Consider the following 14,336-nt stretch of genomic DNA (forward strand, 5'->3'; position numbering starts at 1 on the left):
TTTTTATATTAATTCTCAACTAAAAATGTATTTTATTACTATTTTTTACAATGAATTGATTTTTGGTGATGATAAGAACGTTTTAACGATGGAGGATTTCTAATAACCTCTCTAACTTGGAAAAATCTAACAGCATCATTACCAATTTCTCAAACTTCTGTTGCCCTTTCAGAAATTCTTCCATTCCGTAAACGTTTTCGGCAATTCGATGATCTGTTATACGATCCTGGATGAAGTTATACGTTCGAACTTTTTCCGATCTGGCTCCCGTACCTATCTAAATGATATAAATTGATTTTATATTACTTATATATAAACATAAATCAATTCTTTAGAAGATATTTAATGTTCCAGCCTTCTACCTGAAGTTTCCTATTGGAATGCTGCTTGGATTCTTCTTCTTGAAGTTGTTTCTGATATAAAATAGAGCGTATAGCTTCCAGTGCATATTTTTTGTTTAAGTGTTGTTCTCTCTCTGTTTGTCTTTCAACCATTACTCCTTAGAAAATAATGTTTAAAGTAAGTTTTTTTTAAATATTAAACACTATTTAATGATAAACATACCTGAAGGAAGATGTGTTACACGTACACAACTTTCTGTAGTATTAACATGCTGTCCTCCTGCCCCACTGGCTCTTTTGGTTTCTATCAACAGATCTTTCGGATCTAGCTTGATTTCTACCTAGAAAAAAGAAAGAATTTTCTATTTCTATCATTTTCTCTTCGTGATATTATATTATTATTATTCTTGATATTCTTATTTAATTTTATTGTAATAAAATCAAATTTGTAAATTAAGAACTTATTAAAGATATTTTGAGAAATTAATTTTTCTTAATTTACAATTAATTTTTCTTAATTTCTCTCATTAATTAATGTAGTTATTTTTTATTAAATTCTGATGGATAAAATATAAGAAATTTCATACAAAAGCTTTCAGATGTATATATAATTTCAACATACAATCTACAAAACTTGTTTGAGATTTCTTTTTATATATATAATTCCATTCTAATTTTAATTCATTTTCAACAGAATGTAGTTAATAAAACTTGTATTCTATACCACCACACACAAGAGAAATAACTTTGTTATGAAAAACTATGTAAGAATAAATCTGTAAGTCGACAGATTTACAAGAGCTATTAGATAATGTAGTAATTATGAGACTTTTTGTAATATCTTTTATGGTATGCTTTGTGAATACAGTACTAGACTTTTTGTAGCAACTTACAAGGATTTTGTAGTAACTTATAAGGTGTATGTGAGTCTGGCCTGTATATTGTGAGTAAATTACAATTAAAATGATTAACTGTGAATGTTTAAAGCATTGGTTAAGACTAATAAAAATAACTGATGCTGATTGCATATTATCCACCCACATGTTGAGGTTGGTAGCAAAGAAAAGAGCTTAAAAATATCTGTTTTTTGTGTAAACAGGATGATGATGATAATCAAATTCTGGTTACAATAAATTTTGTAGCATACTTTAACTTATCTTACTGGGAATAATGGTGACCGAGTATTTGGCTCTATTGTTAGATAATGAAATTGATTATTATTTCAGACTGCTTCTGATTTGAAACATCTAAGATGTCATTGAATGCCAAAAACATTTATAAAATTTCTCAGGGTGGAATTAAAACTGTTTGTGGAATGATGTATGAAAAGATATCATCCATTATGTTATAGCTTCTTTTTTTAAACCAAAAGGCTGTCAATTAAAGTTTTATTTTTAGTGAGTTTACTTTCTATCATCTTTCTTCTTCCTAAGCATCTATGAAGCTATGAAGCATTTTAATTCTAATGGAATAAAATTTGGTTATCTTTCATCCAACATTGAAATATCTGAGGAAAGATAAAGCACAAGACAAAAAAATTCTAGAAATACATCACTAAGACATACTTTCTGGTTGGCTCTATTAAAATGAAAGTGGTTACTAGTAATGTATAAGACATACTCATGTTATTAATTTCTTCTGTTTTGTGGTAAATGCTATGATGTGTTTTGTGAATATGAAATATAAAATATCATTAGTTTCTGGTAAGTTATCAAAAACATAATTTTGGACAGATACTATATATCATATCTTATGCGATGTTCATAAATCTGACACCAATACTTTAATGTTATCAGTTGAAAAGAGGCTCAAGTTGATTACAATAAGAAGAGTTTACAGCTGTAGCAGCTTGTGGCATCCAATATGAGGGTACTGTCACAGGAGGGTTTGCAGCACACAACTCTAATAGAATCATTTCAATTTTGTATAATGTTTTGATTGTGCTTGGTTTCTATTAGGATAGTGTGCCGTACACTCCTGTGACAGCATCCCCAAATTAGATGCCATTAGTCTACTGTATAGATTAACCTTTCAACAGTAAAGTAGTCAGGTATGGTGCTACCCCTTAGTAGTGGAGAATAAATGTGCAAAATTTTTAGAGTATTTTTCCATGCCTTTTTTCTCATTACTATTTCAGAAAAAGATTTTGTAAACAGTTATGTCTAGTAAACAAAAGTCTTTTTTTATTGTTACACAATTCATTTTTCACGTGAATTTGTTTTTCGCGGTAGTTTTAGGCTAGTTTTTGGTTGTACCCCCAAAAGAATTTGACGAATATATTTGTCCCTCACCACTGCCACATGATCGCCCTTGACAAATATATGCTGAGTGGTTAATAAATGTCTTGTATCGAAAAATATTATCTTAGTTTCTTCTGTGTATTTTATATTTACTAGGTTTATATAAAATTTTCTTGTTAGATTATATTCTAATTAAAATATTTATATGCCAATCATTCCTATTTTTTGTATTGTTAATCTTATAAATAAGCACAAATTATATATATTATGATATATACTTAAGAATACTTATACGGTTTATATATATATATATATACAGTAGAGCGTCGATTTTCCAAAAGTCAATCATCCAAAAGAATTCCAGTTGGCAAATTTAAATTTTCGCCAGTGCTGTGGCGCTTCAATCTTTGGTTATGTCTTGGGCTACTCAAATATTTTACGTTTTTGATACTAAATTAACATCTGAAGTATAATTTTTTATTATTTTTATATTTTTCAATATATTTATTTTGTTTGTACAAAATAAAAAAATAATTTTTAACGATACAATAGTCTATGTTAGGCTTAACATCGACGAAAATTCAACGCGAAGCGACACGCAACGGATAAAAATTTCAACATCGGATACGTTAAACTATTTTTTCGTATATAAATCGGTTATCCGAAACATCAGTTATACGAACAACCCCAGTCCCTAATTGATTCAGAAAATCGACGCTCTACTGTATATATAAGCTCATTTACCATAATGTATAATAATACATTACAGTAGATGAGCTTATTACAGTCATAATTGAATGTGCTTTGACGTGTGATAAATTTAAATTGAAAATACTTCAAGTAAAATATTTTTTATTCTGAATTGCAATGCTTACAAGTCTATTAAATGGAATAAACTATAAAAAATATATTACAAAAATTAAATAAATTTTGAATTAGAATAAAATAATGAGATTTTAAACTTTAAATGGATCACCATTTATTTTCTCTGCGTTCTTGGAACACAGAGAAAATAAATGGTGATCCCTTTTGAGCAGATTATGTCTTCATTTTTTAAACAATAATTCTCCATTGGATGAAAAATTTATAGGAGATTTTAAACTATCAATACATCTGCTAATAACATAAATTTGGTGGTTGATTTTTATTAAATATAATAATAAAAATTTAATTTTTCAATTAAAAAACTTACATCAGATGGATGAGGAAGTATTGCAACAGTACAAACACTAGTGTGAATTCTGCCATATTTTTCTGTTTTTGGCACTCTCTGAACTCTATGGACGCCACCCTCAAATTTAAAGAATCTTCCGGGATCATTACCAATCACGCTAATAACTCCCGACCTTAAACCATCTAAAAACATTTAGGGAATTAAAATTTAAATTTAATATTTAACAAAATATTTAACATTCTTACCTAAATCACTCTTATCATATTGTAATATTTGATAATTCCATCCTTTCCATTTTGAAAAGTTGCAATACATATCAAACAAATCTTTTGCAAACAAAGTTGATTCTTTTCCACCAACTCCAGCAGTTATTTCCAATGTTATATCTTTTTTATCAATATATTCAGAAGGAACAAGTGAATCAAAAATCTGAAAATGTAATTAAATTTTAGTAATAAGTTTATTAATAATAAAGTCTCTTAACTTAATTAAATGTGTATGTCATATGATGAATGTAAAATTACATATTGAATTATAAATAACTAAGTTATAAATTAATTAAAAATCAAAAGACTATATTTGTAATTAATTTACTTAATTACAAATATAATAAACTCATTCTTAATTAGCATTCTTATTAAGTATTATTTCACTTCAACAAAATATTTGCTATATATAACAACATTTAATTAACAAGTTATATTGACCAAATAAAATAAAATTAATTTAAAGAATGTGATGAAAATGATTTTACTACACAGAAAATGTCTTATATTCTCACCATGTGTAGAACTATAGCATTTTAACATTTAATGTATTATCTCTGAAGAAAAATTGTATATATTGGATTGTGAAAGTTTCTGGAATTTCTACACCTCTAGAATATTTAAAATTGTTCTCAAACAGATGTTTCTTGTGTGATATGTAAATAAAGGATGTTGAGTTGCACAGTCATAAGTGAAAAGATATTGTGTGCCAAAACTAGAATTGCATCAGTGCAAGGTTATGCTGTGTATTTGTGGGATGTTCATGGAAGCATCTCCCAATGGTACCAGTCCATTGGGAGATGCTTCCATGGAATATTACTATAACTTCCAAAATCTACTGTACTCAACTGCAACATTTGGCTGATGCTATCCATACTAAGTGGTCACAGATGAACACTGTGCCTTTCTTCATGACAATGCAAGATCAAACATGTCAAGGGTGACCAGGCAGAAACTACTTAATCTTGGCTGAGAGGTTCTTCCTCACTCTTGTATAGCCCAAACACTGCACCATCTGACTTCCATCTCTTCCACTCCATGTAAACTTCTTGGATGGAAAGCAGTATTTTCATATCATTATCAGCAATAATGATATGAAAATCACACTTTTAGCGTTCTTTCAGTCAAAACAGCCAGAGTTTTATTCAGCAGAAATTTGTGACCTGTGTTTGAGGGTGCTTGAATGTAGTGGCAATTATTTTCCTGAGTAAATTATTTTTGTTTTTGAAATAAATGTTATCATATAAAACTAGAAAATTTCAGAAACTTTTGCACCAACCCAGTAAAAATTACTTTGCTACTATTTTAGTGTTTGTATATGAAGTATACTTAAAATGTCTGAACTTTAATAAACAAAAACTTTCAAAGTTTCTTTTGGCTTCAATTTGACATTCAAATGTAAATGGTTATTGAAATATTTTTGTTATTTTGTTATCATGGTTATGTTTAAATTTTTCATTGTAATTCGGAAAGAAAATCTGATGTTAAGATTTTTTAAATATGCTGATTTTTTGTATATTTTTAGTATAAAAACTGTTAAATAAGAACTTAGACTGGGAATATATTGTCTTTAGTAACAAATTCTGGTTCTGTTTGGAAATACATGACCACTGGTGAATGAAAGACCTATGTTTATTGTTAAGCAGCACACTGTTCTCACTGCTGACATACAGGTCTTAGAAGCTATCTCTTGTGATGCAATCAGTCAACCTTAGTAGTATTATGAAGAACTATGACAGCATACTGATACATTCAGGAAATCTTGCACTTTTATGTATTGCTTTTCACGGTAGATTGCAAACAGCCATATTCCAAGTGTTTAGCTGCATAAAGCTAAGTTTCCCAAGAATATCATCATCATATTTCCTGGCCAGATTTGTCACTCTTTGAGCATCTGTTGCAAGATGGCATACACTGTCTGTATATCTCCATGCTTGACTGTGTCACCATATGTGTGTAGACAAGAGTAGGTTCTACAATATTTGCTTTAAACTGTACCATTATTCCACAGGAAATTATCCCTTTGCTATGATACTGTAATCACTTATTACCATAATAAAGTTTCATCTGATTCTAATGCCACCTTGGTGTGTAAGTTTTTTTGTTGACAAATGAAATTTATTTATTTCAAATTTTTTAAATACATTTGATAACTTTGAATTTTATTGGCAAAAAAAAATCTGATGTAAAAGTGAAAATATCACATAAATTTACTGTAATATTAACTTTAATTATTGTAAATGTGAACTTCTCTGAAAAAAATTTTTATTTAAATTTGTTAGATAAATATTCCTATACACTTAATTATTCTTATAAGATAGATAAGCTCTGGTATGTTTCAAGGTAGATATGTTGCTACATATATTCAATAAGTTATAAAAAGCAGCCAAATCTTAAAATTTACTTGAGTGTGTGGATGTCTTAAATGCACATTTTAAGAGTTTTTTTAAAATTAACAGCAGTTTTCTAGAAAAGGAAGTATAAATTTTTTCTTAGAATTAAATCAAATGAAGATTTTTAAAAAGATATATATTGAAATGTGTTAGCACAAAACAAACCATAAAAATGGAAGTGAATTTTTTCCCAGAGTATGTTAAATTAAAATCTGTGTAAAAACAGAATGGAGTAAACATTTAAATGCCTATAATTAAAAATAGATAAAACCAAAAAATACAACTAGAACTGTAGAGTTTACATTAAGTGTATATTTTGTGTTAAAATTCATATTTTGTTTTTGTGGGAATAATGGTTAGAAATTAAACACGTATTACTTAAAATAACATAGTTGAGTCAAGAATAAACTTTTAACACAACTTTTATTATATAACAGATAGAAATTCTCACATCATACTCCTTTCAAAGTAAGCTCCTTCTGCACTTAAAACACTTCTGCCAGTGTCTATATTACTTATTAAAGTGGTTTTGTATGCCTTTTTTTGTGATACCTTTAATGAGTTTTATTGCTGAAGCTTCCACTCTGCTTCTTATTAGAATCATATCCATTCAACTTATCTTTCATTTTAGAAAACAAAAAAAATTGTATGGGCAAAATCAAGGGAGTAAAGAAGTTGGGAAAGCACTAAGGATGCACTGATTAATCAATAAGTAATCGGTAATCGGCTATATTGGCCATTTTTCCGATTAATTGGTTTTAATAATCAGCCAATTTTGCATTTTAATATTTTTGTTAACATGCCACATATAAGGCTAGTAATAAAAAATAATAAATTTCTGTTATATATTTATTATTTATTACATGACAATCTAAATATTAAAAAAGTTTTAACTTAAATTATTTCTTTTATCAATACATATCATAAGGTATAATGTAACCTATTCAAAACTATCTGCTTTATTTAAAGTTTAAACTTTAAATATATAAAACAAATAAAAATTTAATATTCAAACTTTAAAACCCTTAAACTGTAATACAAAAACATGAGAATTTCACCATTTTCAAAGCTCTTAAATGTTACCTCCAACTCTGAAAATTCTTTCACTTTCAATGGAAGATGCTGAGGGACTTAGATATTTCATAGCTATTTTGCTTAAATTAGAAAAAAATTTTTTTGAACTTTCCACCACAAAAATGGGTCGCTGTCTTTGTATAAAAGGTAAATGTAAATATTATTCTAATTCTCGATCGAAACGTTTGTTCGTTTCTTTTGTTTTTTCTTCATTTTTAAAAACATGCTTTTATTCATTCTTTCGTTCACCAGAAGTTAATTCATCAAATAAATTAGAAAAACTCAGAGATTATCCTCCATCTTGATTGTCTCCAGAAGCAGAAGCTTCAGAATTTAATTCTTCTTGAGATTTTGAATTATCAACATTATCTAAGCTATCGATTGTCCATCTTTTTATTTTCTCTATCATTTTTTTTTAATTTAATTTTGAATCTTGGATCTAATAAGGATGACAACCATAGAGATTTGTTTTCTATATATGCTGAAAATCTTTTTATATTGAATTTTCTAGTCCTTCTATAGTGGAATTAATGCCATTAAAGAAACTACTGCTCTACTTTTGATAATACGAGAGACCACTGATATGTGCTCAACGTGGAAATTTTATTATCTATAGCATATATGCACAAGGGCTTTTTGCTGTTCAAAGTTTCTTTGCAACATGCAGTAAGTAGAATTCTAGTGAGTAGGAGCATCTTGAATTAATTTGTGTTTCTGCAAACCTAACTTGTCTTGCAAATCTTCCAATTTGCTTATAGCTACAGAAGAATGGTTAAAATGTGTAACAATATTTCTATTAACTGTGATTATAGTTTTCAGATCTTGTTGAGAAAATATGCATTCGTTTAGTGTCAGCTGCAGTGTATGTGTAAAGCATGATAATACTTCTAAGTTGCAATTCCTGATTCCAGCTACCATATTTGCTCCGGAATCTCTCAGTACTAAGAATATCTTATGACTTTTGTCAACTTATATCGTTCAAGAACTATCTTTATCTGTTCGCTGATAAGTGTAGCTGTATGAGAACCTTCAAAGGGAACAATTCACAAAACAGCTCTTGCTGAAAATTATCCTTCAACCAGTGAGATTATTACATTTTAAAAAGGAAAATTATTTGTAGTTGCTGTCTAAATATCAGCGGTTAAAGAAATACTGTATATTTTGAATCATCAATAGCTTTCTGAATTTTTGACTGAACTTTTTGAAATATATCACGGATGTTATTTTCAGATATATATTTTCTGCTGGGAATATTGTAATTAGGAACGAGTTTTTTAGTAATCTTTGAAATCCTAAATCTGATACAACAAAGTATTCTGTATATCTACGCTTATCATTTATCCAATCAAATAATAAACTTCTTTGTATCGTTGATATTCCACAATTTTTTCTTCTCTATTAATTGAGTTAAAGTAGCTTGTCTTTGAATATGAGTTTCCGTTGTTACTGGTGAACATTCAGCGTCTTTCGTTTCAGAACTTTCTCTTTTCATCTTTTAAGTTTATTTTAAAAAATTTTCATGATGACATTTTTCCAGATGATTTATCATGTTTTTGGTGGCGAAAGTTTTAGCATTTTTTCCATCTCTTGAAATAAAAGACTGGCATAAATTGCACTTGGAAAACTTCTCGTTTTTATCTTTCTTAAAAAATTTCCAAGCAATACTGGAAGCCATGAGGGGTTTGGATTTGGATATTAATTAAAATTAAAAAGTTTATCAAAATAATAATTTATCATTTTAATTTAATACATGAATCTGAAAAAGAAAAAAATAGCTTCATATTGAAAATTATTTTTATAACAAGTTGTTATAAAATTATTTTTATCGTATGAAATTTTATATTTTTATTAAGAATATATAATTTCATGCGATAATAATCATAATATAATTAACTATTAACACAATAAATTATTAACACTAATCGGCCGATTAATCGGTATCAACTGATAAGGCGTGACCGATTAATTGGTAAGTGGCCATTTTGCTTATCGGTGCATCCTTAGAAAGCACATTCCTGATCTGATGGATGTGGAACCAGGAATGTGCTTTTCTAAGTCAAAGTGAAAGCCACAGCAACAAGAGTCCTTAAAGACATCAAAAATGGCTTCCAATACTATTTTGACAAATGGTATGAATGCTAACAGAAATGTGTAGCTGTAAAATGTGCTAAATTTTAAGATGTCTTCTGTAAGTACTTGTACTATTGTTATATTAAAGTTCAGTTTATTTTCAACTCTAGTTACATTGAATAGAAAATTTTATAATAAAATATTCAATAAAAATTGCATATTCTTATTTCATTCAAATATTTTAAGAATCATTTTCATATAAAACATATTTTTAACATTTAATATAATAATACATTATGTTTTTATCACAATAATTTTTGCTTACCTTAAAATTACTGCCTATTAAAAAATACATATTCAAACACTTTACAAAAAAACCATTTTTGGATTTGAAAAAATATCACTTAAAGCAAAAACAAGATAAATATAATAGATTTTAAAAATTTTATTTTTATTCTATTTTATTAATTTGTTATAATTATTTAGAAATTAACTAGAATTATGTAAAACACACAAAATCACTTGTCAAATAAAATATTATTCTTTTATATTATATCACATCTCATTAAGAATTATGTTTATGTACTACTATAATTATTCAATGAATTATTATTCTATAATTTTGTGTAATAGAATAAAACTAAAATCCATATTTTGTAATTCTTTCTCTTAGAAAAGATCATCTTTCTACACAACCTGCTTGTAGAGTCAAAAATAAACCAAACTTTTAATATAACTTTTATTATATCAATAGTATTTAACACTGGTATGTAACTTATGTTAATAGTTTACACTAATTTAATTTATGGACGGCAAGTGATTAATAGTACTATTTACAAATGACCACCATTCAGATAAGCACTGTCTACAGCTATAAACTTGTGCTAAAGTTTGTATTCCTTATTAAAATAATTTTGCAGCCTACTCTGCATTATTTCCTTGAGTGTACTCATTATATCACTCTTTTTTCATATGATATGCCCGATACTTTACAAGTTTATTCCTAATGTCAATGTCTTACATTTTTGGTCACATCCATGACACAATAAGACAAAAATCTCCAGCATCAAAATGCTGAGTTTACCATTAAAACAGTGCTCTCATAGTCAGTAAACATTTAGCAAAACACCAGATATGCGTACATCCACAGTTTCCTTATTGATCCTTGCTCCTGCAGACTTTCATGTCTTCACCAAAATGAAAGCACTGATAGGTTACAGATTCAAATCAACAGAGTTTCAAGATGAAAAGTGATGCAATAATTGCACTCAAGAAGACAATACAGAATAGCTGCAATCTTATTTTAATGTTTAGTATGAATACAGAAGCATATAGTTGAAATTTAAAATATTTTACAAATCATTTATTCAGATAATTCTAATCTACACTTATTCAGATGATACTTGATNTATTATATCACATCTCATTAAGAATTATGTTTATGTACTACTATAATTATTCAATGAATTATTATTCTATAATTTTGTGTAATAGAATAAAACTAAAATCCATATTTTGTAATTCTTTCTCTTAGAAAAGATCATCTTTCTACACAACCTGCTTGTAGAGTCAAAAATAAACCAAACTTTTAATATAACTTTTATTATATCAATAGTATTTAACACTGGTATGTAACTTATGTTAATAGTTTACACTAATTTAATTTATGGACGGCAAGTGATTAATAGTACTATTTACAAATGACCACCATTCAGATAAGCACTGTCTACAGCTATAAACTTGTGCTAAAGTTTGTATTCCTTATTAAAATAATTTTGCAGCCTACTCTGCATTATTTCCTTGAGTGTACTCATTATATCACTCTTTTTTCATATGATATGCCCGATACTTTACAAGTTTATTCCTAATGTCAATGTCTTACATTTTTGGTCACATCCATGACACAATAAGACAAAAAATAGTCTAATCTCCAGCATCAAAATGCTGAGTTTACCATTAAAACAGTGCTCTCATAGTCAGTAAACATTTAGCAAAACACCAGATATGCGTACATCCACAGTTTCCTTATTGATCCTTGCTCCTGCAGACTTTCATGTCTTCACCAAAATGAAAGCACTGATAGGTTACAGATTCAAATCAACAGAGTTTCAAGATGAAAAGTGATGCAATAATTGCACTCAAGAAGACAATACAGAATAGCTGCAATCTTATTTTAATGTTTAGTATGAATACAGAAGCATATAGTTGAAATTTAAAATATTTTACAAATCATTTATTCAGATAATTCTAATCTACACTTATTCAGATGATACTTGATGACAAAAAATTAATGATATAATAAACATTATTCAAACTGATGCATACTGCAAATCATTTGTCCATAGAAAGAAAACAAGATTTGAACAGAAACAGAATTAAATTGTTTTTAATTCTGATATACATAATTCCCTTTCAAGATTAGATAAATCTAACCTAATAACCGACGGCATATCCAGAGGAGAGTCAAGGGACCCTGGCACCCTCCAAAAAAAAACAAACTAGAGAATTTTTCAAAAATATTTTCCTAAATAATATTCCTTTTTTTTATTTATATTGTGTCATGTCTTCTATTTCTATAGTATTCAAGAATCAGAGATCACATAGGTAGGAATTTTATTGAATTTGCTTTAAAAAGTTTTTCTGTTTAACTCAGCTCCCTCCAAGATTAAAGCCCAAATGCACCACTGCTAATAACTAAATAGCTGCAATATTTAAAGTACTATGAACCTGCCCATTGGTGCTAAATATATTTTTTCTGTCAAATTTTTGTTTTGGTTACTCATACTGTTTATATATTTTGGGACTTAAAAATTGTTCATTACCAATATTAATAACTTATTTAATATATGCATACATAATACATTATTTTTTCTTATATTGAATATAAACTTAGATTTACAGAGGTCATTCTTTGAAATGAGTCTTTAGAAATATATGTTAACTATATACCTACTGGTATTATAATTAATAGATTATGAAAACATTTGAATAACTAAAAATCTGCAATTGCAAAATCTTCATTGCATAGATTAAGAAAGGTAAGTACTACTTCAAATATTGAAATACAATAATTTTTTATTTTTTCTGGCTGAAATTAGCAGCAAAGTAAAACTAAATTTAAAGTTTTAATGATAAATATCGTTTATTAAGTTACTATAACTATTATTATATTGTTTTAGTTGCATATTATTTTGAATATAACATAACTTTAGCATTATGGTAAAATTTTAACATCAAATAAAAAAATACATTAATTAAAACATACTTAAATTTACCTGACATTTCAAAGAATTCAATCTTGTCATAAAATTTCTGAATTCAACATCAATTGCACTTCTTAAAGTTTTATCTGAAGGTTCAACTGATTCTAAAAAGTAAAGAAATAACTTTAATTTAAATGTAAATTGCATTATATATAAATAAAAATGAGGCATTGATAATTATCTGAATTAATTTAATAATAATATTCTTTTCATACACCATATAATCTCAAAAGCATTACTCTGATTTCTGGTAAAAATGTGCAGTTTTAATTTATTTCATTTATTATGTGCTATATGGTAGAATATGAAAGATAACAACACAATTATCCATGATGATACTGGATAACCAAGTGCTTAAGGTGCCAGTCTATCACTCTGACATTGAATTTGAATCTGGACAGGTTAAAAAATCTCTGAAATTTTTTGGGGGTGGTTCATCCCTATATATATTGGGCCATCCCATTGTATGCCTGGCCAAACCCATAGAGGGCATGCTAAAAAGACCCTTTTAATGTCCAAAGGATGGAAAGAGTTAAAGCAAAAAACTATCCATGATGAGTCTTAATCAGATTCAAATCCAGTTCCTTTAATATAGCTCAAATGTATCAATGAGTGAGACAAATGGGAAGCATTGTATCCAGAAATGATCAATGTACGATATTTTCTACATTTAATTAACATGATGTAACAGTAGGTAATCCTGTATAAAATTAATGAAATAATCTACTTTGTTAATTATATAATAGAAATAAGAATCTTATATAGAAAAATCTGAATACTTTTAAGAGATTCCAACTCCGTTAAGTCATTTTTGGTACTTTCAATTTCTTGAATGATATACAGAATTGATTTTAGCTCGTCCAAGCGTTTACTGTATTCGTTCGACTGTTCCTTGAGAAGACTCTCATATTCTTCTTTAATTAACTGAAAATGCCTATTTAAAGGTTCGTAATCAAGAGGAATATCGTATATGTCACGAAATGATTCTACATTAGATAAAAGTTTTATCGGCTTGGTTTGAAACTGTAAAAATTTTCTATTTAAAATATTTTTGTACAGATACCTTAAGGCAGTGGAATGAAATACCAAACCGTATCTCATGTTTATTTACAAAAAGAAATGAAATAAATAAGCAACGTTAAAACCAACTTCTTTTCACGTGTATCAATTCAGACATGTTTACTAACAACAGCGCCATCTCATTTTAAATCTTGTATTGAAGTAATAATAATATATATATATATATATATTTTAAGATAATATTAATATTANTATGTGCACTAAGAAGGCCTTTTCACAGATCCATCATGAGTTTGGCAAGGCCCACAATGGAGCGGCCGGACGGTGAGAGACAAGATCCGACATATCCGAAATAAATCGCTCATGAAAACTTTCTGGAGTTTTTCAATCGCTCGCATCGACCTTAACCGAGTGTTTTTCAATCGTTTTCTAAGACCAGGAACATACATGCGTAAAATTCGGCTTAAAATCTAGCATAAACAGATGGCGTAAAAA

General features: G+C 27.9%; 1 protein-coding gene across 2 annotated transcripts; it reads right to left on the reverse strand.

Annotated features, from left to right (window-relative positions):
* Positions 1-19: 19 nt before the first annotated feature.
* On the reverse strand, positions 20-14,015 carry LOC111619985 (peptide chain release factor 1-like, mitochondrial). Of its 2 annotated transcripts, XM_023361829.1 has the most exons (8): positions 13,885-14,015; positions 13,601-13,755; positions 12,834-12,925; positions 4,001-4,184; positions 3,774-3,937; positions 565-682; positions 363-499; positions 20-277 (listed from the first exon to the last, which is right to left on the reverse strand). In XM_023361829.1, the coding sequence occupies exons 1-8, from the start codon at positions 13,920-13,922 to the stop codon at positions 83-85; spliced, it is 1,083 nt and encodes a 360-aa protein (XP_023217597.1). In that variant the 5' UTR covers positions 13,923-14,015; the 3' UTR covers positions 20-82. The 2 variants fall into 2 exon arrangements, with proteins under 2 accessions (XP_023217597.1, XP_023217596.1); XM_023361828.1 differs by having other exon boundaries at positions 13,601-14,009.
* Positions 14,016-14,336: the final 321 nt, after the last annotated feature.

This window comes from Centruroides sculpturatus, unplaced genomic scaffold (assembly GCF_000671375.1).
Source record: "Centruroides sculpturatus isolate CEXI.00-Female unplaced genomic scaffold, Cexi_2.0 scaffold248, whole genome shotgun sequence".
Classification (NCBI taxonomy): Eukaryota; Metazoa; Arthropoda; class Arachnida; order Scorpiones; family Buthidae; genus Centruroides; species Centruroides sculpturatus.